Genomic DNA, 26,160 nt, shown 5'->3' on the forward strand with positions numbered 1-26,160 from the left:
AGGTATTTCCCTGCCATCGACCTCTGTTTCAATTCCCCATACCAGAAAATTCAGTCCTGCTAGTGCAAAAAAAGTCCAGTAAATCTGCCCACCCTCAAGCATGCCCTGTGATCAAAAGGTAAATCTCACAGAAAAGCCCAAAGGATCTCACACTCAGTCAGTGGAAGGAGGAAAAATAAATTCACTTTTCGGTGATGTATCAATTAAGATTAGATGGCAGAAAGTCCAAAACCATTGGCACATACATAAGACTGACATTTCTTTAGTTTCTTTCTGTTTCCTATAAACATAAACTGTGCTTTTACGGAAGTTCCACAATCTCCAGGGACCCTTCTCAACATGGATTCCAGTTCATTACCCAAGATGTCCGTCTCCTCTCCATCCACTTCTCCACTTAGTAAGACATGAGGAAGAGAATAACTCCTTCTAAAGAGATGTCCAGAAAGTTGAATCTATGACACTTATCCTTGGCCAGCAGTAAGGGAGAGAGGGAAACGCCTTGATTTCAAACATCCACATGTTTCCCTAAAAGTAAGGACTTTTAGTACCAGCAGGGAAAAAAAGTAAGAATGGATATTGAGAAATAATGAGCAGGATGGGACACAGATGGAAAATCTCACACTCATATATTGTGAGCACACTGGGATATCTGGATCCAAATTTGTGGGCTCAATGGAGGCTTGAGTTAAGGTGTGTTTATAAAGGGCCATAAAATAAAGGTTTTAGATATTGTCAAGGTTCTATGCTCTCACAACCGAAACTTTCTTTAGAGACATTAAATTCGAGTGCTTTGAAATCAGCAACGTTAGTCATTTGAAAAGAAAGAACCATCTTTGCTTCACACACCACCCTTTTTTTCTTCTTCTCCTTTAAACCCTCTATGTGGGATTTCCTGTTGAAATGAGACCAAAAGGGCAGCCTCCTAGGCTGAAATACTAAAAAGGAATCAGTTGTTTATTTATTCCTGTTAGGACCAAGAGCCAAAAGGAAAGGCCCTGGGGCAGATGTGTGTTCAAAACAATGATTGGGTTAATATGGAGACAAATGCACACCCAAGTATGAATTCCTTTGGGCTCTTTCCAGTATCTTCATTAGAGTAGGAAAATCATGAAAGGTTCCATGATTACCATGACAACAGTTTGCAGTGACTATGAAAGTCTCTGATAAATGACCCAAGGGCAAACCTCTTTGAGAGATCTCAGATGGATTGAATTTCTGATATGTTAAATTCTAGTTTTATTCTCAAAATCTCCCTAGTGATGCAGCACATTTGAATCAATAAATGCCTGAGGTCTTTTCTCTAATTAGAAACTCTGGCACAATCATTAAATAAGGAGGGAAAAAGATCCAATGAAGGTAATAGAATATTCCCAAACCATGGAGATAGCTGATTCTTGACCTCAGGAGTGTTTCCAAATCATAATCTATAGCTTCAGGCCAAAGTGATTTTCATCTTTCCCATTCAATTTGGTCTATAGCTGGGGCAGGTGACTGATGATAAAGAAGGCACAGGATTCCTTCATTCAACAAGTATTTACTAGGTGCCACCGAGTATGCGACATGGAGTTGGACACTCAGATACAACAGTGATTGAGACTCACCCCTTACCCTCACAGAGCTCACAATCTAGGGAGGAAGAAAGACAAGCCAACGGGTAATTATTATTTCATATGTATGTGCTAGGACAACAGGGAGAATATGGAGAAGAAACTGTGCATCTGGGAGCATTTCCTGGAGGAAATGACACATCAACACTGATAAAGCCAAATAGGCAGAGGCATTACAAACTGAGAAAACACACGGTATCCAAGGTCTGAAAAGTAGAAAAAACTAAAACGCATTTTGGTTTGGTTGAAACACGGAGTAGAAATTGAAGGTGTTGAGGAAAAGGTGGCGAGTAAGCAGGCACGAGATGGTGAAGGACTATACTACTGTGTTTAGGAATCTGGACTTCATCATGAGTCAGTGGGGAGTATCTCAGTGCAGGTTATTTTGGTTGCAATTAGCAGAAATCCAAGCTCAATTTGCTTAAGTAGAAAAGGGGATTTGGACAGGAAGTAGGGTAGCTTGCAGAACCCAAGGAGGGAAGTGCAGCTGGAACTCCCTGGAACTGCTCCCCAGATGGAGGGTCCACAAGACCTAACACCCCTGCTTCTCTCCGCATATCTGTATCTCCTTCCCACCCCCATTTCCCTACCCCAAAATCCTGGGACACAGAATCTATTTGTATGAGCCTAGACAGGCGGGGATCCACTTCTCTGAGAGCAGTGTGGTTCTCAGAGGAGAGTAAGGTGGTTCATAAAATGAACAATCCTGCCGACAACAACCAAGAAACCTTTGTGCCAGTGTATGAGGGCAGAAGACAGGGAATGTAGTTGGCCAGTGAAGAAACATTAGAGATTTACATGCATATACAGGTGGCATGAAAGTATCTACAAAGTGTAAACACAAATGTTTGTAGTACAGTGGAATGCAGAACAATTACAACTTCTCTTGTCTCCTTAGGAAACAAACTGTGCACCCTAGGCCTGCCTCCTGTGCACCTAGAGACCCCCAAGCTCATTCCAGAGGAAAGTGTTTATGGATCCAAGGATCCAAAGAGACTTTGCTTTATAAAATCAAAAGGTTTTATTAACCTACAATTTCTTCAAGAAGGTACCCTAAGCGGAGAGGGTGGGGACCTAGGGCCTTCCTCCTAGTCACTAAACAAAGAAACGTGACCACATCATTCTTACAGTTGACCCGTCAGAATCTGTCTTATAGGTAACCACCAAAGGATTTTTAAACAAAGTGGAATTATAAAAGCAGGACATTAAGCAAATCGTTTTGACAGACAAGACTAGTCATTCTTTAAAAAATGTGGTTCCTGCACCAGAAACATCAGCATCACCTGGGACCCTTTGTCACATCCACTCCTGACCTCTAGAGTCAGATACTATAGGGAGACATTATGGTTATCTTGCTATGCTCAGAATCCTCTATCCCTGGGAGCTAGTGTCTGAAGCTTCAAGGTGAAGATTGATAACTCTGAACCTTTGCAGTTTCCTTGGGTCAGCGTTACCACAGCAACTGGGCAATCTTAACTTGTACCTTTGCACAGGGGGTTCCCAGCACAAGCAGCGCACCATAACCACAAGGCAATCAAACACCTTGATCTATATCATCACTCCCCACAGTCTGAGAGTCTTGAGGATCAGTGCTCAAGACATGATACCAAAGTTGTCAAAGCCAGACTAGAAACTCAGGTCTGGGTGAGGTTCTACCTCTGCTGCTTTCCAGTGGTCCCCTCCCAAGCCAGGTAGATTTAGGAATGAAGATTCTAAGAGTGTTGGATGAGCAACAGCTGACCAAATGAGAAGTAAAGTAGAAGAGAAATGGACAAAATAGGAAAAGGAGAATACCCTGAATACATGGCTTGAGAACATCTGCCGTACCAGTGCATCTATTCTGTCTGTGTATAGGGTCACAATTGCTTCAGATAATTTGTTCTTTCTCTCCTCCCTTCTTTCCTGTCATTTACATTTCTTTTTGCCTCGTATCACTTTTCCTTCTTTCTACTTCTTTGGTCTGGGCACAGTCCCCAGTGGCCTTCATGAACATTGCTTAGCTCCACCAGGGGCCCTTTGGACCTAGAAGGTAGTACTTGAGAACATGTTGAAAATACTCTGGCATGGGGGTTTGTCAAAGGGAAAAAGCAAAGATGGAAAAAGCAATTGGACAGATTCTCACAGATAACTCCCCAAGCTTATATGTGATCATTCATTCCAAGCCAACACTTAGCTTTCATGTGAATAGTTGTATCTGGTACAATTTGATTCTACCACACTTGGCTTATTACATTACTTCATTTTCTAAATCAAATTAAGTCTGATTCCAAACCACCAAGTGCAAGGGGAAAAGGGTGTAGAATTCAAATTCCATATTTACAGCAGCTTTCTTTCTCTGTGCTCCAGCCCCTAGAAGGTTTATGCAGTCTAAAAGATTGAGAGAGTTCCAGGAGTGGTATGGTGTCCAAGTGCATGTTATCCCTGGAAGGTGGGTAGCCCCCCTGTTTTCTGGACCACAGGACTTTGGCAGAGATGGGGAAACTTTGTACCTCAGGCTCCACCCCACGAGGCATCATTCTGGGTGCTACTCTGAGGCAGTTCCTCCAAGACAGCTGCTAGGGAATGAGGACATTTCCTGTCCTGGAACCTACCCGCCCACTCCCACCTTCCTAGTCTTGGAACATTATTTTCTCTTCATCACTCCCGGGGCTGAAAGAACTCAATTTCCCCTCAAACAAGGGAGATTTGGAAAGTCTAATTCTCAAAGCACAGAGAATGTGATCTTTAGGCAACTCTGCCCTCTGCTTGGTGACCTTGAGCTCCAAAGATAGGAGAATGTGAAAGCCTGGCCACCTTCTCAGTATAGTAAAAGGGGGAAAATAAAACGGAATTAACATGTGAATGACTTAATAAATTAACCTGCTGGATAGTTCAAGATAAAGTTTACCTATTGCACTAATGACAGGTTTATCACTTACTTTTAGAAGTGATTTTTTTTCAAGGTTTTCCGGATATAGCCGGGGTCACACCTTAGAGGCAGGTTTAGTTAGCCAAAACCCACTTGAGCAGTTTCTATCGAATTACCCAAATGTGGTGGCTTTTTTCTTGATTGTTTAATGCTGCAGATAATGATAGAAGGGTTATAACTTTTAAGGACTAATCCCATTTATGTGTAGGTTATGCATTCAAAAAAAGACCTGCTCTTCAATCATGAGCCTTTCAGCCCATACTGTAATAAATACATATGTTACCACATAAATTACATCCTCCAAAGAGTCCAGAAAAGTGTTTGCCTGGCAGCGTGTCTGCAGAGAGGGGCCTCATTCATAGTTTTTTTCACACAAGAAGAAGCCCCAGAAGAGCCCCAGCAGCAATGGCCTCAGTCCAAATAGGCTTTAGGGGAGAGGACTTCACACAAGTGGGAGCCAGGACAACTAACTGCACAACACGTTACCGGCTGCCCATCCAGAAAGTCTTCAATTTCATTAAGCATCCAATCTCATATAAGACAGAATAAAAATATGTGCCCCCCCCAGCCCACAAAAAAATATATATGCAAAAGAAAGCCTTCCTGGCCCCAACCCCTATCCACAACACAGACACAAGGCTAGATTAATTGCTTCCTGTGTGTGGGCATTCCCACTTAAGTACTAACCACATTTAATTCTAAGAACATTTTCATATAGTCAGTCTTCCCAGTAAGACCAAGACCAAAACCACCATGAAGACATACATAGTGCTCATTAGGTAACTGTTGGGTGGATGGACAGACAAATGGACAACAAAACCACTGTAAAATAAAGCAAAAGTGTGGTAAATGCTACACAAAAATAGCAAGAGAATTCATGTTGGTTTCATGAAAGAACATTCAAAACAAAACATGAAAAATGAGTAGAATTCTACAGGTAGAGGTAGATGGGAGAGCTTTCTGACTGGACTGATCCCAGATATCACGGGGAACAAGGGCAGGATGAGGTCAGGAAACAGTGAGGAGGCATGGTGGGGTTTTACAGTGACATGGTAGGGGAGTCTTGGGAAAAGCTACTGGAAGGTGAGATGGGAGCCACCAGGAAGAATGATCTGAGAAGTTGTTTCTCTTTGCTATAGTTAGAAGGTAGGGTCTCCTGTTTTTCAAGCAGGAAATGTACATGATGGAGACAACAAACAGAAAGCTGAACAAGGAGATATTCTCCAGAGACAATGGAGCTACATTCTGAAATATTTCCATTACATTACAGACTGTTGAAATATGCTTAATTTGAGGTGAAGTGTACGACCTTTAATTCATATAGTTCTCTCCAAGAAGTTACCCTTAATACCTTGAACGGCATGGAAAGATTTTTGCAATCAGCCTTGAGAGGGTGGATGATTCCCAGACCTACTGCCTGGAGCATGAAGAGGTCATTGTTCTGGTACTTGGTTAGCTTGTGCATTGGATGCTGAGGAACAAAAATACAGCTCTGTGATTGTAGGATTTGGCATAGCATGCACGGGGCTGCTTGGGCAGGTTCATGTATAACAACTAGTAAGTAATCTTCAGTGTATGCTTGCTTCTTAGGTTCCTAGTGTCAAAACAGTGTGTTCTCCACACAGATTGCTGTGTGTGCCCTTTTTCAGACAATGAAAAAGGAAACATATCTACTTCCTAGCAATCATGATGTATGGGTGAGAAAGAAAACAGACTCTCCCTATGTTACAGATTTTTAGTTGAGCGAATTCTACCTTGTTCAATTCCCAGAAGTAACAGGAAAACCATGCAAAGAAAATTTCACTCAAACGTTTGCCTTACAAGTATTTTGGGGACAAATATACAGATGCATACCTGCATGTACACAGATACACATGTGTGCGCGCGCGCACACACACACACACATCTATCTACCAGACACCTGCATTCATCCACTAGTAATTGCCAACAATCTTTGAGTTCAGAATATCCCTATAAGATAAGACCAAACAGTAATTGATTTCCTCTTCAGTTATAAAAGAGGAGAGCAGGTAGAGCTAGCAAAACTTTGGATTTACAGCAAGAAGACCTGAGTTCAAGTCTTAGCTCTGCTGCTTCTCCTGAGCTTGGGTAGGGCAACTTGCCTCTCAGGAAAATGGATACAACATGTCTTTTAGGGTTTTGTTAAAAATCAAGGGAAAGATGAGATTAGGTTATTTTTAGACAAACTTCTACAGCTGCCTAACTTACCTATGTTGCCACAGGTAAATTATTCTGTCATTCAATCATCCCGTGATCACAGTCTTTCCTTGGATTATGGATTGAAAAATACATATGAACCAAACTTTATAGACTTTCTTAGGTGCTTAAAGATTGAGCTTGGGGTTATCTATCAAGACAAGTACCCTTTACTAGATTTGTCTGTGTGAAACAATTTCCATTGCTTGTACTATATTTTCCCCAATTGTTATTTGTAGACTCTTCTTGAAATCTTTTTATACCATGAGAAATATTTCTTTAACCTACAACCTTGCACATTTTCCTGGCAAAGGCTCAACTGAAGTAGGAGTGTGGTATGGCACTAGATTCAGACACATCAGGGTTTGAATCTAGCCCCACCAATGACCAAAGCTGTAATTTCAGAGTTTAAAGTGATTTCATCCCAATGTGAGCTTGGCCTCCATGACTTCTTAGATGTCAGATCAAACCTGTGTAAAGTCAATTCTGGGCCCTTTTTTAAAGTCTGTAACTCCCCCATAATTTCTGGAAAATTTATGATAGATGTCCTCATGATTTTCTCTGCCTAGCCACTCCTAAGTCCTCCTGTCCTGTTCTCGTGGTCCTCTTGTCCTCTGGCTCAACTACTTTACCAGCTCCTATGAGAATTTCCCCTTCACCTGACATTTTGTCATATTCTGGACCGTTTACTATAGATCCTCGAGGGCCAACAGAAGGAACCAACTTATGGAGCACAAGCTCTTCCCCAGCACCTCATTTCCCCCTCACTTTATCTCCCTTCCCATCTCATGTTCCCCCGGCCCTCTCCCATACAATGAGACCATTACGTAGGGAAACTCTTTTTATTCCTCTCTGAACAGTTAGCCACACATAGGTCCTTGGAAACTCCGTATACTTGAAATTTCTTCCAGGGAACAGCAGCAAAGCCTGTAATCCCAGTTACTTGGGATGCTGAGACAGGAGGATTGCAAGTTTGAGGCCAGTCTTGGCAATTAGCCAGACACTGTCTGAATAAAAAGGGCTGGGGAGGTAGCTCAGTGGCAGGTCACCCCTGGGTTCAATCCTTAGTACCAAAAATATCAAAAGAGGGGGGAGGGTCCTTTCAAAAAGACTAGTGGTAAAATTGAATAATTGATGTATTGATGATGGTGGGACTATTCATTTGTCTACTTCCCATGTAATTTGATACCTATTAACCTCCTAGACCTCACCCTGGACCTCTCTCCCCTCTCACTCACTATGCTCCAGCACACAGGGGTTTTTTAGTGTTCTTCAAACCATTCAGTCCATTTCTACATCAAGGTTTTGCCCTGGTTCTTCTTTTTCTCAGGCCTTTTCTGACCGGCACAGTCTCATCATCCATGTGACAACAGCAGAAGATTAAGTAGAGGGGTGTACAGGGGCCAAATCCTGTAAGGCTGTAGATCCTCTTATGGAGTTTGGACATTAAGCTAAGAGTAATAGGTAGCCAATGAGGAGTTTTGAGCAGAAGGAAGATATAATCTGATTCCATTTTTTAAGGCACCCCAGTGGCTGTCCAATGGAGAAAGGATTGGGGCAAAGGATGGCAGGCTTGGAAGGAAGAAGCCAAGACAGAGGCTGCTGTCTTAACAGTCCAGACAGGAAATGTCAGTGACTTGGACCAAGTGAAGGTAGAGGGAACTAGCAGATTTAGAAATGAAAAGAACAGGGTTTTCTAATGGATTTGCTTTGTTGATTCATACATTCAGCATTCTATTATATTCATTGATGGACAACGCATCAGACAAAAATCCCCACCCTCGTGGAGTTTATATTCTAGTAGATGCATGAAGCTATAACTGGGACTGGGATTTTGAAAAAGCAGGTGAAAGAAAAAGCATTCCAGGGGTGAGAAGCCAAGTCTGAAAGACAGCATGCATTTAGGAAGTAGCAGGGACAGTATTGGCAAGCCCAGAAATTGTGTGGAAGGGACTGTAGAAAGATCTTAAGGACTTTCAGATTTTCTTAAAGGCAACCAGAAGCTATTGATAATTTTTGAGCAAAGACTCCACATGATCAGAAACTGTTTAAGAAAAATAGAAAAGAATGCTTTGTGAAAGAAAGTCAGTATAAGGGAAGAATTAGCATGACCTATTCAAGCATGACCTGTTCCCTGGATATCAGAACCAAGAAGGAAGACACATTCATCTTCAAATTAATAGTCATTTTTATTTCATTAAACTAACAATTTTTGCATAATTCTCTTAAAATGGGATTTTGCACTGGTTGAATATCACCGTCCAACAAAATCAAGCTTAATATCAAAACTTTTTGTGCATAAGTGTTTCTATGTTATAATATTTCTTCCTCATTATCATTAATGAGACAAGCCTATAAAGGCTTTCTGTAATTAATAAGGAAAAACATTTCCCCAGAAGCAATTGGCTTACATTGCTGGGATCATTGAAAAGAGGAATGGCAAAGTAAGAAGAATATACAGTTTGATTTTGCCTGCTACGTAACTGGCTTGTTATGTGTCATTTCACCTAATCATTGTTACTAGCCCTGGCAGGAGCCCCAACCCACAGCAGAAGCATGTGCAATATTAAAATAGTGGCTCAGATGGTACCTCTTCTCCGTTCTGAGGTGTGACCTCTGCCCAGGAACACTAAGAGAGCAATGCTGCTGACACCTGGACCAGTGTCTAAGGTAATCCTGCAGCTCCAGCTTTCTAGTTTGCAAGTGGTTCTTCTCTTTTCCTGGTGGCTGATTCCAAAGACCTCTGGGAAGGAATCCTTGGCACATACTGAGATGCTTCCATGTGAACTCTGACATGAAAATGATAGTGACTATAAGAAGGCCAGGAACCCGCAAGGAACCATCCAAAGGAGAAGGTGAGGACGAATAGGGAGGAGCAGAGCAGACAGCAAAGCACAGGCTTCTGTGGGCACTCCCTCTGTCCTCGGTGACCACAGCCTAAGGTCTTCCTCACTGCCACCGAAACAGTGCACTCCAGAAGGAATGGAGGAAGCTTTTGTCTTGCTCTTCCCCTGTGCTCTTAGTAACAGATCTTTTTGGAACTTGCAAATAAGTTCTTACCTGAGGTTAGCCTTCCCCTCTGTTTGAACATCAGTCAAAATGTCAGCCTGCTCCTCTCAGGCCTGAGAATGAAGCTTCTTGAGCTGCCTTGCTATTGAATTGTCCTCTCAAGAAAGTCTGGTTTTTATATTTTAGGGATAAAACCCAGAGGAGAAAAGAAAATGTAAAAAAAAAAAAAATGAACCTAAACAACAAAAGAGAGAGAGAAAGGAAAACCCAACTTGTAAGCATTGAATAGTTCAAAAGCATTCAGAGGAAATGCAAAGACCAAGTGGAGGAATGGAAGAGTCTTTGATGGTTAAAAAGAAAACAAACTACTTCACAAATAACTGGGGAAATACTGTAAAGAAATGAGCCATTTTTTAAAAAAATATTCTTAAAGAAGAGCCGCCAGAAAGATACAAATGGTTGCTGTTTTCTGGCTGGACGTGCACTACACTTTCCAATGATTTTGGCAATTACTCTGCAAAATTTAATTAGTTCATTCTCTCCTGCTTAATTCTCTATACAAATTTAACAAATATTTGACCTTTAACCACACTTTGCCATTGCTTGGTGTTTTTCCAAAGTACATGAGCATATGTGCTTGATTTCCTTTGTTTCAAGTTAATGAGTTCATCCACCAATTTTGCTGGTCCTATTGGGTACAAATATAACAAAACTTATTTAAAATATTTCCTAGGCATTGTAATTAACACACACACACACACACACACACACACACACACACACCCCAAACAAACAACAAATGCCCCTCCAAGGAAGAGGGGGAATTAATTAGCAGGATGCAAAATATTCCCATGTGGCATTTTCCCCTTGTCTTTTAAGCCAACTATTTCATGGAAAATCCTACCCCATGTACTGTGTGCACCAGGAAGTCTTTCAACAGGTTTGGTCATTGTACATTATTCATGCAGAAGCTTCTGGATTTGCACCCCTTTACTCAATCCCAAAAGATTTGGTTGGCCTGCCAGGAGACCCCAAATCTCCAAGTGTTGAATTATGTCAGAATGTAATTCCAGGCCACAGGACTTGTTACTTCCTATTTCAAAAAACTGAGATCCAAAAGAAGTTTTTTATTTTTTTTTTTACATGTAAAGGAGGAGATGCATTTGGGAATGTGTAAGTGATCTGTGAAGGAAAGGAGAATCGAACGTGCTCCAGTTCCACCTAGGGACCAAGCAATTAGCTGATTTGGCATTTTCAACCCCAAAAAATTGCCTTAAAAAATGTACTCCTAGACCCAAAACAGTAAATGCAGCCATGAATATCAGAGTTGAAAGGCACAAAAGGTATAAAGGAAATAACAGTGGTGAGGAGACAACCTTTGGTAAGGAGAATGAAACCAACTGTTTTAACCACAGTTCTCCACTTCTTAATATAGACCACAAATTGCTTAAGCCTGTGATCAAATTCAGCCCCTGTTCCCAGAAGGAGCACCTTGCTGGCCTAGCCCTAAGTGGCAAAACTCCTCTGGGAGGTGTAAGAAATGAGCAGAAGTTCTAATTTCTGTTCTTTCTCCAACCTGAAGGAAATGTAACTCAGCTCATTCAGGTACATAAGGGTTAAAAAAAAAAAAAAAAAAAAAAAAAAGCTTGCGCTTTTTGGAAACAGCTGGAACCCATTAGCAACTCTGAAACCATCTTGGTAACTCAGTTAGAGGGTGGGTGGCCTGGCAGGGCTCCTGGATCCATGCGTGTAATCACAGATTCTTAGCACTGGGAGAGGTTTTATTTCCACCTCCCACCCAATGTAGAAATCCTCTCCAATCATTCTGCTTGCACATCTCCACCAATGGGGATTCACTGCTTCAGGAGGCAGCCCATTCCTTTAAGGACAATGCCAATTCCTAGAAAGTTCTTGGCAAAATCTGCCTCTGTGGAAAGTTGACCCCTTCAGTTCTAGCTCAGCCCTCCAGTGTCGCAGCACGCAACAGTCGCACTTGCTTCCAAATTCTTGCCTTTTCATGGTTGAATGACCTGTTTCTGGGGACCATCACAACTGGGCTTATATTGCAGAATCTCTTCTGAAGAATGGGGCCTAGGACCGGATACATTTCCATCTTGAAGGACACCAGGATTGTCTTACGTAGGAGACCTTTTACTTCAAGAGTTTTTGAGGGAAAATCTTTGTGGGGAAGATGCAACCCCATCTTTTTTTAGTTATTATTAATAGAGCATGTCTTCCACCTGATCCCCCAGGCAAGCTTTTAGCTCCAGAAGACTTTCTTATTACACAGGACTAGTCTGCAAGAAGTAACAAAGCCAAAGAGGGAGAAAAGAGTGGATGAGCTTCCCTGGATGCTCATCAGGGGAGTTCCCAGCTTTTCACAAAGTGTTGAAGCAAATGAGAAAAGATCACTCCCATAGTGGCCTGGCACCTAGGCCTAGAGAATCCTCTAGGACCAAGGTCACTTTCGTTATATCTCTCCCAGTCCAAAGACCTTCCTTGGTGTCCCACATCCTGCACAGAACACAAGCATTTCAACCCCCTGAACCTGGTCCAGCCCTACCCATCCACTGCCCTCCCACCAGGCCTACCCCAGTCATCTCTGACCCCAAGACTTATGCTTTCTTTGTTGGCCCTTCCTGCAATAGCTTTCCTTCCTCATGTGAGGTTGTCTTAGAGTTTTCTGTTTCTGAGCTAACAACAGAGCTTCTGAAAACCCAGTACCCTCCCACCATTGACTCAAAATTACATTTCTGGTCACTAGAGGTGGGTCTTTTCCCAGAGTTCTCTTCTTAAATTAATTAATTGTCCAAATAAGCACAGGAATAAATTTTTGCTCCTAGCAGGTTGAATGCAATGGGTGGACATTGTTGTGCATTTGGTCTGAGGAATGTTCTATTCACATCTCTGCCTTCATTATATGGAAGGGATGCAGGGTCAGCCCAGGTCCTGACTTCTAGAAATTAAGCAAATGAACACTTACAACCTAATGGAGTCATCTCATATATAAGCTGATACAACAGGTGTAATTTTGACCTCCTTTTCTATTCCCAGCTGTGCCTCAGATCAACTGTGATGTCAAAGCTGGAAAGATAATCAATCCTGAGTTCATTGTGAAATGTCCAGCAGGATGCCAAGACCCCAAGTACCACGTTTATGGCACTGGAATCTACGCGTCTTACTCCAGTGTGTGTGGCGCAGCGGTACACAGGTGGGTGGCTCTGAGCTACTTAATAACTAGCAATCAAGGTGCTGACAGGGAGCCAGTGGTGCAGGGTTGCTGAATTTAGCAAACAAAAATATACAAATTTGAGCATCCTGCATTTTATTTGGCAGCTACATCCCAAAGGGAGGACCCAGAAGTCATGTGGCCCAGCATCTCCTTCCACAACACTCTGAGAAAAGACAGCTCACTTCTCTTTATATCTTGATGGGGAGGGAAGAATTCTACTCTTTTAAGTTCATGACAAGGAAACCAAACCAAACCGAAGCCATTTTTGTTTCTACCTGTATGTGCTGGGCAAGGAAATGAGAGGGACATGGCCAAAGAATGCCCAGAAGTTTGAAGGAAAAAATGTCAGCATGCTTCTAGTGATGGCCTGGAGACAAAGAAGTGAGAAGAAGGGTGGTGGGAGGTATCACTTGGTCAAGTGTTGGTCTGAGATTCAGGAAGGAGGACAGGAAACAGGGCATGCTTTGAACTAAGTCACTTCTCAAATGAGGAGATATGCAAAATGACCTTCCCAAAATCCTCAGACTACTTTTTTGTAAATTTGGGGTCAACACACAGGGAAATGCATATTTCCTTAATAACTTTGAGGATAAGGCTGGCACATATGGGCCCAGCACTTCACCTGGGCTGTCTTATTTAGTCTTCCAATTCTCCTAAGTGGTATCTACTACTATTATGCACCTCTTAAAGATGAAGACCAGTTAATAACTTTGCTTTAGCCACCCTGTTTAAAGATATCAGGACAGAGATTCAAACCCAAGTCCAGCCAGCTGCAGGGCCCATGCTCCTAACTGCTGCCAGCACAACTTTGAGAGGTGACTCCCAAGTCAGTGCTCAGCAAATGGATGCTGGATGAGGTCTCTGAATTCTTCAGGCTTCTGGTATCTTGTTCCTTTTCTGTATTTACACATAAGCCAATGGTTTGTTCAATCATTATCTCTGCCAGAAAGAGAGGTGACAATGTAAAATCCATTCTTTCTCATAGCATCAGTAGATGTCCTAAACTTTAGAGTAAACAGTAAGGAAAAATAAAGTTACATAAAATAAAGTTTAGGAATTACTGATAGATTTGATCATTCATACTTCCCTTTTCCCCACTATTGCTGAGGGTTCATGAGCTAATTGGTTTTTCAATGGCAGCAGGACTATGATAATTTATTAAGTACAAGTAGTGGAATTGTAAATAAAATGACACCAAACATTGTTTCCTAACTTCGGATTGTGAAATAAAAATTCCCTTTTGCCCCAAAGTCAATTTCATGCCAAAAATAAGAGTATACACACACATACACAAATACACATGTGCATGCCCTATGTGATTAATCTGTGCCATGTGCATGCCTCCTTCACATACTGATACACACACATGCTTGCTCACACACAGCTTATGAACTTGTGCAGGCCCATACAGCCCACCAAAACTGTGAGCTCTCTCCTGTCTGTGTCTGTATAGACTCTCATGTCTGTGTAGACAGTGACATCTACTGCAGAGGCTGAGCCTGTCCTGAGGTGGCCTGTATTTTTCCAATTGGGACCCTAGATGGTTGATGCATTGCTGCCTGTGGTACTTGCTGACTCTCTCCTACCCTTCCACATTTCCTAGGAATAACAGAGGCACAGAGTAAATTTGACCTCACCAAAGATGTCATTGTGGTTCGGTGGTAGAGCACTTGCCTAGCATGTGAGAGGTACTGGGTTTGATTCTCAGCACCACATAAAAAATAAATAAAATAAAGGCATTGCCTCCATCTATAACTAATAAAAATATTTTTTAAAAAAAATGATAAGGAATCCAGGTGTTATGATTCTCTCCTAACTTCAACTCAGTCCTATGAGGCACTTTTAGCATGTCCATTTTTCAAAAGAGGACATTAGTCATAGAGAAGTCAATTAAATTGCTCGTTATTTGCACACTGAAGATTAGAACTCATTTCTCCTGACTTCCAGCTCAGAGCCCAATTGATACATTTTGATAAGAACAAGGGAGTCTCAGCATCCCTTAACGTACAAAGGGAGGACTCCAGGAGGATGTAGACTTCACAGGAGTCAGAGTTAGAAAAACTTTATGAAGGACAGGTGTACCCCGGAAAGAAAACAGGAAGGGCATTCACTGGACCAGGGCTCTGCAGTCCCAGTGTGTGGGATGGACTAGAGGCTTGGTGAGAAGAATATAGCTGAAGGTGGAAGAAAAGAGCTAGAATGCTTCAGAAACAATATTGGCTGCTTAACCAAGTGAATGCCATGTGGCTTCCTGGCACAATGGGAAAACTTGTTGGAAAGAGGTATTGCTATCCTTGGGAAGGGTAAAAAGGAAAAACTGGAATTTTGGTTGCCACTTTAGCTTTGTTTTTTAACAAAAGAGCAAGTCTGTTTTCAGGAGGTAGGATTTAAGACATAGAGTACATGAGTCAAAAGTGCATTGGGGACCTACAGCCACTGTCCTGGTAGAATTCCCCACAGTCAGAACTGGAAGGTAGGAGAGAGCATATGTTGGCTTAGAAATTCAGGTTAATTTTAATTCATATTTATATACTATAACAAGCTCATATGTTTTCTTATAAGTCATCTCCTTGATTACTTCAAACCAAGAAGATAATGGACATATTTGAGACATTGTATTTTGGCTCAGTCTTATCCTAAACTAACCCTGTATTAATGTGGAGCCAAGTGCTAGGGAAAAGAGATTTCTCTGAGATGGAGCAATGAAGAGGCCACCTCCATGCAGAATACTCTTCCCACTGACTTTTGGCCAAATGCCCACCCCTAGAACAGCAGCACTGTTCCTTCTCTCTGAACCAAGGCACTTACAATCAGCTTAACCCTAACCCCTGGTACCAGGGACAGGAAACATGTGGACATCAACACCATGTGCAGCCCCATGCAGAGCATCTGAGGAACACCAAGAAGTGGAACTTGTTTTGCTCTGTCAGAGAATGAAGATACAAATTTCCATACATTCTCCAAATTGCAACCTCTTTGAGCTCCCATCTGCCAACAAGTGAAACCACAGCCTTTTCCCAGCTGTCTCCCTCCTTCTCTAGTATATCTTCTACATTGGTCTAGTCTCCCTGATTTTGAAATATCTGTACCCTCCAATTAGGAGGGAAGATGAGGCTTTTCTCTACCCTAACACGCAAATTTCATGAGAACTCATAGTTCTGCATTTACAATTGTTGGAAAGTCTGGGTTTCCGGTCTTTCATAGCCCTCCCAAGGGATGTCACAGCTACAGGGCTCCTGACTCTTATACAGAAGTGTGGGCACAGGCACATGGTTCCTCAAAAAAGCAGTCCTAGGTGTAATATAATATAAACCCAAGGGCAGAATGATTTCTCTGGAGAAAAAGAAAAGGGTAAGTGTTATTTCCCATTTTCCCCATTCATTATAAGTTAAAGAGAGCATGAGGTAATTGTTTAAAAAATCCTCATGATTTTCAGACTGAGCCAATAGTATGCTGGAAAATGTTTTAACAAACAACTTTTCAAAAGAAGGCAAGGAGGGGAGAGGCCTGATTTTCCCTTTCCCACATATACCTCCTCCTACCATGGTTGATTTCAAGCTACCAATGTCAAGTCAATCAGCTCTCAAAATCCTGAAATCATGGCAATCCTCTCCCAAACACTGGTATAATTGGTGCCCAAAGGCCACAAATAGGCCTTCCCACACAAAGGTATAAAATTCTGTCCTTTCCATAAGAAATTTTCCAGCTCAGTTGAGAGATGAAATTAATTCCAGAAATCTTTAGGAAGTACTTTAGGAGTTGTGAGAACAAGATTCTGAGAGGGCCGGGGGTGAAGGGCAATGGCAGGATCTGTAGAAGAAAGGAGATGCTGGGAATAGATGTACACCTGGAAAGCTGCTCAGGCCTGGTCAGGCAGACATGGAACCATATTTTCCAGGGGAAACAGCAGCATAATCAAAGCCATATGAGTGGAAATGCGTGGTTGGCCAGGTGAATAGAGACCAGCCCGACTCCCCCGATTGTGGAGAGACAGCAGGAAGTAAAGACTCTGGGGAGTGAGATGGAGTTGTCATAGGAGGTCCTATGCTCTTGAACCCTAAAAGGTAGCATGACCTCAAGGGACCAGTCCAGGATTGGAGTCAGTTAGACTTAGGAGTCAGTTAGGATTCAAATTCCTCTTGCAATTCACAACCAGACCTTGAGTGAATCAGTCACTCCTACAAACAGCCTGTTTCTAGGGAATGGGAATTGCAGTGTTCCCTCCACTCCACAACTCAGAGGTTTGCTGGGAGGACCCATGGAGATGTCATACGTGACATGATTTTAAAGTAATCAAGTGCTTCACATGTCAAGTATTATTATCACTTTCTTTCCTTCCGGGTCATTGGGAAGTTGAGTGTTGAATGTGGTTGACTCACAGTGAAGGTGGGAGGGCGGGAAATGGCAACTACCACTACCAGAGCCGGGGAAAGATATCGATAGAAACAAATCCACATACTTTCTCATGCCCTGCCTCCAGTGCCATGAAGTATGGATACCCAAAGAAGCCACATTAGGCTCTGAGGCTAGGAGATGACATTGTGAAAGTGCTATTTAGGAACCAAAGTGGACCCCTTGCCTAACAGAGAAGAAGAAACATCAACATAGACATGTCAGTCACTGTCACATTAGGATTTGAAACCTGGAGAAATCTTAGAAATTAAAAGACACAATTTTGAGTCTTTGGGAAACACTTTTCTTTTTGCAGAACTGGGAATCGAACCCAGGTCTCATGCATTCTAAGCATGCATCCTATCATTGCGGTACACTCCCAGTACTGGGGACTATTTTAATGTGTCTAATTTAGCTGCACATATTCCCTCCCTGGCCTGAAACGAAAAGAATAATTTACTTTTAATTACTCCATACTGGGTCAGGGATGTCGCTCAATTATAGAGCACTTGCCTGGCATGCAAGGGGCCCAGGGTTCCATTCCCAACCATATAATTTTTAAAAAAATGCCTCTTCAAGGAATTAGAATTAAAGCAGAGCTCTAAAGCAACTCATACTTTGGAAGGAGCAAGTACAGAATGGAAATAAATTCTGTTAAGAAAATTAATAATTTCATACTGCCATTTGTAATGACTGGATTCTTTCCATGATATCACAAAACAAAATTGGAATTTGTCAGGAAAGAAGTTTTACCTGAAAGAACCAGTGAGAAGCTGGGTATCGTGGTGCAGCCTGTAAGTCTCATCTACTCAGGATTCTAAAGTGGGAGGATCGCTTGAAACTGGACAACAGAGTGAGACTGTGACTCAAAACAAACAAACAAAAAAGAAAAAGAAAAAAAGAAAGAAAAAGGGAGAAAATCCATTAGGAATGAGAAATCCAGGGAAAAATGAAATTTGAGGCATGGTGACCAATTCCTGACTGACAGATGGGGTTATAAGAAGAAAGAGGACACTGAACCTGGCAGGTCAGGTACCCGGCTAGGTTGATGGAGGCACCCTTATTGGGGCTTGGCTGCAGGTGAGGGTAAACTTTTCCTTAACCTCACTGCTTTTGTATGTCTACAGAAAGATGGAGACTGTCTTGCGTGTTTGGGGATGTCAAAGAGCATTTCTGTACTTTCTTCAAAATTTTTTTTTTCTTTTCATAGTGGTGTGCTCGATAATTCAGGAGGAAAAATACTTGTTCAGAAAGTGGCAGGACAGTCCGGTTACAAAGGGAGTTTCTCCAATGGTGTTCAGTCCTTATCCCTACCAAGATGGAGAGAATCCTTCATCGTCTCAGGTATGGCCACATGCTGGAGAAACACTGCTAACAGTAGGCATTTGGGATGACCTCCCAGGGTGAAGTTTGCTCTTTTCAATGAGCTTTTAGCTTTTGTTGATGGCCCACTTCATCTCATAAAAATCCAAAGCACTACTTCTTCTAAGATCATGAAACGATGAATTATAATTACATAATAAATCACTACAAAGTCAAATCTGGAACTATTAAGAGCCTCAAATTGCTCATTTTAAACACATTGCTGCTATCTATAAGTACAATCAAACTTTTAATAAAGTGGATTGCATTAATAATTTATATTTTTAAACTAGTCTTTTGTTTTTAGGTTAATATGCCCCATATGTGGGCATTTATCCTTTAAGATTTCTGGTAAATGAACAAATGGAAGCATGTGCTTAGGAAAAAAAAAAAAACTGAGCCACAATTTTAGTTTCAATTTTTTAAATTTGTGTGTAAATAATTGTTTTACTATTCAATCAGTTCTCCCTATCTAGAGCCACAGGATTTTTATAGATAATCATTTTCACTCTTCTCTCTTTCAAAAAGTTAAAAACAATGATCTATAATGACCACTGTAGTGCAATTTCCCAGTGAAAGATAACCTAGTATTCTTGGTGCTATCATGACCTGCCTTCCCACCTTTTTCTATTCTTGTGAATTTCCCCAAATCAAGCCTTTATTCTTAAAACATTCACATTAACAGAAAAATTAAAAGAGGAGTACAATGAATATCCATATTTCTTTCACCCAAATTCATGAATTGCTAATATTTTGCCACGTTTGTTCTGTCTGCCAATCTATCTGTCATCTATGGATACTTTTTTCTGAACCATGTGAACATAAGTTGCCGGCAACATGACACTTTATCCCTGAATACTTCAGTACACATCTTGTAGGAATCGTTTTCCAAAATGACAATGATACCAATACTGCACCCAGAATATAATCTTGAAATAATAATAGCATCTAACAAAAAGTTCTTATTCAAGTATCTCAAAAATATTTTTATTATAATTTGTTTTTTATCCTAAAAATCAGATCTACAATCTGATCAAAAGTTATGCATTGCATTTGGTTGTCATGTTCAGTTAGTATCTTTAATCACCCACCACACTACCTCTTTGGTCAAGAATGGCATTGACATCTATGAAGTCCAGGTCAGTTGTCTAGCATGTCCTATAATCTGGATGAAAAACACTTCCAACTGCTTCCTCATGATTGGATTCAGGTTAAATATTTTGAAAAGGATAGGTCATATGGCATATCCATGGGGTCATACCACAATGGCCACATCAAGAGGCACATAGTGTTGACTTATCTAATTATTGGTGATAGTAAATTTGATTAGTTGGCTACATTCCATTTCTCTCCCAGTCAAAGATACTCGTAATTAATAAACAATCTATAGAGTTATACTTTAAAACCACTTGGCTAACTGGTTCCCAAATAAATTTAACTTGGTAGTTTTAATATCCAGTGCTCATCCTTGCTGTAGTAAGAATTATGTTAGTATAATAGTCCCTCAGTATCATGGAGACTGATTCCAGGATCCCCTTTGGATGCCAAAATCTGCAGGATCCTCAATCCCTTACATAAAATGGTATTCTATTTGCATATAACCTGCACACATCCTCTCATATACTTCTTGTCATCCCTAGATTACTTATATAATACCTAATATAGTGTAAATGCCATGTAAATAGTTATATATATATATATATATATATATAGTTTAAGGAATAATGACAAGAAAAAAAGTATATACATGTTCATCACAGACATAATTCTTTTTCTAAGTATTTTCAATCTGAGGTTAGTTGAATCCACAGATTCAGGAATCCAGGGAAACAACTGTAATTGCAAAATCATAATTTTTCCTAATTTTGTCATCCCTTCCACATTTATTAGCTAGTATTCTTATATAAAGAGGAGTTTTCTTCCTCCCCCTCAACCTGTGCATTTTTGTTTTTGTTTTTAATGTGGACTATGGACTGGTGAATTGTTTTTTTAAATACAGTATATTATTATCATTGTCCTGATTGGTGCTCACTTATGAGATTGGCCAGCAGGGGCCCCTCAGGCTTTTGACATATTCCCCATCAACGTTTGAGCACAACACAGTCTCCGATGTCAACTTAAACCTCCACTGTTTAGGACCTGAATCTCCCATTTTCTCTAAGACAGTTCAGAAGGATCTTAAACTAGATTCTAGCAAATCTTCCTGGAACTGTCATGGGACTTTCCTGACATGGAGCCGCCTATGAAGGGGCAACTGAAGCAGAGAAATGTCTCCTAACATACTAGGTCTTCCAGCCTGGATGGTTCTCTAGCACTGTTAGGCATCCTGTGCCCTAAACCCGACTACTCTCCAACTGTCAGGGTTGTAATACAACTAAAAACAGACTTTTGAGGATTCTTCTCAAATTGAACAATCCCTGTTCCCTGTTGCCTGCCAGGTTCTATACAACTCGGGTTCAAATTGGACTGGTTTCTTTATCAGATAGTGGAAGGGCATCAACTGCAATATTGCGGGTCTTTGCCTCATAACAGAACTCAGAGCAGACCATCTGAAAATGCTAGTGTCTAGAATACAAATATGTTGAGACAGAAAGAAATATAATCTCACATAGGTGTTTCCAAGTAACCCCTGGCTAAATAAGAGCATTTCAACCTTAAGGGGCTCAGCCTGCAACTCAAGAATCCCACCAGAGGCTTAAAAGAAAAAATTAATTCCATGAGAGTAAGAGATGTTTTAGGTTTTTAAAATGAAAATCAATCTGCTGAGATTATTCCCTATAAATTTCAACTTCCATCTCCCCTCATTCCTCCTAGTGACATTTAACCGAAAGTACTTTTCGCCAACGATAATAAACATCTGTGCTTCTGCGGTGGCTAGGAAGCCTCTCGAATGGATGAGTTACGGAGTGCACTGCAGCAGAAGGCTGCAGCCAAGGAACGCCCCGTTATTCAGAGGTTCATGGCCAACGAGTTTAACTGGATCATGTCAGAATCCTTGTGACCTTTCTCTAGGTTTTTATTTCTAATTTTTTACAGGTCACTGTGCTCCTATAATTAATTTGCTTTGGGAAACCGGGTTTGAGGGGCATGAGCATTTTTGGTCAGCATGATCTTTGGACAGTCCTGGGATTTTAAAAGTCAGGAAAGGACCCCCAATTGTTTTTGATTTACATTTCGGAAAACTCAGCTCATGCTCTTTTTCCTTCTGAATAGAAACAGAAACATTAGGTTTTAGTGGTGAGAAGAATAAAGAATGCAGGGAGATGATGTGTCTGATCACTTTCTGTTAATAAAAATGTGGCCCACAGCCGTGGGGCCCTTATGGGTTCTGAAATGGCCCCAATTAGTATCTGTTGGGAGCATACTTGGACCCATGTGGAGAACTTGGAAATGCCACATTGTACTCCCCAGGTGATTTTAATGAGATGAAGTGACTACAGCCAATAGCCCCAAATGCTTTGCCTCATTTTGCCTTTGAGTGGCACTTATAGGTTACACCAGAATGAGTTTTTGCATCTTTATAGATATGTACATGATATATATGTTTTCAGTATATATTAAATATATTGTTTTAGTCAACTTTTTTATTTCTGTGACCAAAAGACTTGACGAGAACAACACAGAGGAGGGAAAGTTTATTTGAGGCTCATGGTTTCAGAGGTCTCAGTCCATAGATGGCTGACTCCATAGCTCTGGGCCCAAGGTGAGGCAGAACAACATGGTAGAAGGGCATGATGGAGAACAGCAGCTCAGAACATGGAAAACAGGAATCAGAAAGGGCTCTCCTCACCAGGGACAAACTGTAAACCTCAAAGGCATGCCACCAAGTGACCTGCATCCTCCAGCCACACCTACAGGTGATTAACTAGTTAATCCATAACAGAGGATTAATTCACCAATTAGGTTAAAGTTCTCATAACCCAACCATTTCACCTCTGAAAATTCTTGCATTGTCTCACCCATGAGCTGTTTTTTTTTTTTTTTTTCCTTACAGCTTTGTGTTGTTTAGTAGTGGCCATACCATTACTCATATTTTCTGAATGTAAAAACAAGAGTCTTGGAAGCTGCTACAGCTTAATTAAAGGAAAACTGAAACAGAAGCCTAGAGCCTAGATTTTTTTTTTTTCCTGACTCCCAGGCCCAGGCACTTCCTAAGACCCTACAATCTCTTGAGCCAATAGGATATTTGGCAAGATTTAGTCCCACCCGCCAGGATTTTTGTGCCTTACCATGTCTTCTACAACCTTTATCCTCTAATAAAAGAATTCCCTCAGGTCCAGAGCCACAATGCATCCATTATTCCATGTAAATAACGGATCACAATGGACACCCACATCCCGGGGTGCATGAATCCTCACAGAGGCCTAGGCGTCATTCCTCAGCCTCCGGAGTAAGGACTCCGGGAGCCCTTACACGCCAGACACTGCCTGAGGCCCTGGGAATTCAACAGCTACCAACTCAGACAAATTATTTGCCTTTGGGGGGCTTACTGCATTCCACCAGCACTCTCAGTTTAATTGCAGAACAAAGCTCCCTTGGAATTTCAGGCAGCTCCTCTTCGTGGTCAGAAGACTTTTGCAGGAAGCAGCCTTCTCAGGCAGTTTGCATCCTGCCAAGCTTAGTGCTGCTTACCTGGTCGATCACCTAATCTCTTTTCCTTTTTATGCTTCCATTGTTTCCCTGTTAGACAGTACCATCCACACCCTCTCTGGGCATCTAAAGTCTCTCCCTGGGTGGCAACACTTGGTTATTTTCAAGGCTGATCTATATTTACCTACTTTCAGTTTTCTCTACCACCATAAAGCATGAATGGATCAGCGCAGTCTGAGAGTGAGAGATGGCCATGCACGTATAGCCTTCCGGGGACCCGAGAGCCCTTGCACCTGGGAGGAGAGAGTGTGCAGCATTTCATGTCCATCTGCTGTCATAATTAAGCATTCAAAGCCACATGCATGAAACCTTAACTTACAGGTCACATCATCATGAGTGAAATAAGGGTTGCTACTGCTAAACGACTGAGTTATGGAGATTTTATTGCTTCCGTTCTAACATTAATAAAACACAGGGCATACAAGAAAACAAAATGCCACTTGGTTTTCTTATTGTAATCAACAAGTCAGTACAAAGGAGACTGATTTTGTTGAACTCGAGATAAATTGGAAGGAGGAAATCAACTTACCAGTATAGAACCATCTAAAATCTCCAGCTCTAGAAATAAATCTTTTTTTTTCTTTTTTTGCAGAAAGTAAACCCCAAAAGCGTGTAACCTACCCATCAACTCTTACATATTCATCATCCAAAAGCCCAGATGCCAAAGCAGGCAAGTGTTCATTTGTGATTTAATCTAAACTTTCTGAGTTCGTAAACATAAGCAATATTGTGTTTTAGGAGATGGTGTCGAAATTAACATCTTAACTGGTCATGCCACACTGACTCTGGTGATATTTTACCCGATGCCAGAAGCATGGCACAGACATCAATGGGAGCAGACATCTGGGACTAAGGAGTGAAGGCTTAATTTTTTTTGTTTTCACAATTTGAGATTGGCCCTGTGTTTGTGTCATTTTCGGTTGGAGTGACTGCTGCCTTGAATTTCACTGCATTGCTGCTTTAGAAGATGACATGACATTCTGTCTGGAAATGTTCCCTGGCAACTAAAAGGGAAAAAAGCCAGATTTATTTAGTATGAAATGAAGGGAGGAAGCAAAGAGAACGAGGTGGCTTCTGTGATAACAGCGAGCAGCTAATCTGAACAACCCCAGCCAAAATACATTGTCTGCAGGACTGTGCCCACCCGGCTTCCATGGGAACAGCAAGACAAGGACAGGTAGACCTCAGGCCAAGGAATTCCTCTGTCGGTATTTCAGTGTTTAATCAAGAACTCTTGTGCATGATCGTGGTCTGGGACCTGCCTTCTGGTGGGATTTGGTGTTTGCTCCCAGCAGCTTACGTAGTTGAGGTGCTAGTCACAGATGTGGAGTGAACAGGTTTAAGAATGGCACTGGAAGCTAGCATCTACTGAGACTCGCTGAATGCCAGGCACTGCTCCAAGACCTTTACCTGATCGTTGCCTTTAATCAACCCCAGACTACCATCTGCATGTACTATTCTTAGCCCTAATGTACAGTTTGAGAAAAATGCAGCACAGAGATGTTAAGTGATCTCGTTTTGCCAAACAGCTAGAAAGTAGCCGAGATGAGAGTTCAACCCAGACAGTCTGGCTCCAAAAACTCCTCCCTAAATCACTATCCTAGACTTTTCTTATTTTAATACCAGTGCATACAGAAACTCTCAATTTGACCAGCATTGACAAATAGGAATTTGTTGTTGTCTTCCTCATTACTATATCTTTATGTCATCTATATCTTTAATGATTGTGGTGATCTAGATGTGGTTAGTTATAAGGATACAGCTCTTCTCCACCCCAATCTACAAGCTGCTAGTTTTATGGACCATTTCTGAGAAATCACCTGTCCTTTTTGAGTGTGGACACAGGGAAGAGGAACAGATGACAGAGACATCCTTAAGAGGTGTGTCCTGTTGTCTCCCCTAGCCCAGCAACTTCTACTCACATAGTGATTTCTGAGTAGTTGAAGTGTGGGGGGCACAGGGGTACTGTCCATCTGTCCTAGACCTTCTCATTGGGCCCCCACCCCTTTCTCCCACCCCTGGAAATCCACACTTGTACACAGCAGTGAAATAAGGGTTGCTATTTCTGGGCAGCCCCTGAACACGAGCTCTGGGAATTGTGGGGTTCCCTTTGATCCCCTTTGAGGTCTGAGAGCTGTGGGATAGAGTGAGGTCGCCTTCCTCTTCTTCACAGTTAAGGACTGCTGGCCTAGGATACTCCAGGTGCCCTCTCGTCGCCTTCCTGAAGATCCTAGAGCAGAGTGAATCCCCATGTTCAAGTAAGCCCCTAACCTCAGGAACCACAGGTCAAGCACTTCCTCTTCTTACCCCAAAGGGTAGAGTATTTCTGGACTCCCAGGACACTCTCCTAAAAGCCTGCCAAGTCTGCTTCTGCAGCACATAAGCTGGGCCCGTGGCTGCTGAGCCTCAGGGAGAGCGCAGGAAGTGAGATGCCCGGCTCCCTTCCCTGCACAAAGATGAGTGACTCTTGCGGCACCTTCTTCGGTCATGGGGAGGACAAGACAGGAAGGAAGGGAGGGAATATGCTCTTGCCCTGAATACTGCACTCCCCACAACCTGGCTACCAAGCCCTCCCTCTTCTGGACCTTTCCTTCTGCTCACTGGCCTGGAGAGAGGAGGGGTTGGTGACTGCACAGATGGTACTGCAATGGCCCAGCGTAGGGGAAGTTCAGGGACACATCTTCTCGTTTAGGAAGGGGTCATTCCGCCCTTCGGCTCAATTCTAAAAAATGGGAAGGGTCTCACACAACCTCTATGATTCCTCTATGAACTGAGTACTTTCT

The 26,160-nt window shown here is 41.8% G+C and overlaps 1 protein-coding gene across 1 annotated transcript in view; it reads left to right on the forward strand.

Moving 5' to 3' along the window:
- Vit (vitrin) overlaps positions 1-26,160 on the forward strand; it is a 108,333-nt gene that overhangs the window by 35,796 nt on the left and 46,377 nt on the right. Inside the window, exons 4-6 of the mRNA XM_077105187.1 lie at positions 12,796-12,952; positions 18,576-18,709; positions 23,970-24,064. Of these exons, the coding sequence (XP_076961302.1) occupies positions 12,796-12,952; positions 18,576-18,709; positions 23,970-24,064 (386 nt within the window). The remainder of the gene's footprint in view (positions 1-12,795; positions 12,953-18,575; positions 18,710-23,969; positions 24,065-26,160) is intronic.

This window comes from Callospermophilus lateralis, chromosome 14 (assembly GCF_048772815.1).
Source record: "Callospermophilus lateralis isolate mCalLat2 chromosome 14, mCalLat2.hap1, whole genome shotgun sequence".
In the NCBI taxonomy this organism is placed as follows: Eukaryota; Metazoa; Chordata; class Mammalia; order Rodentia; family Sciuridae; genus Callospermophilus; species Callospermophilus lateralis.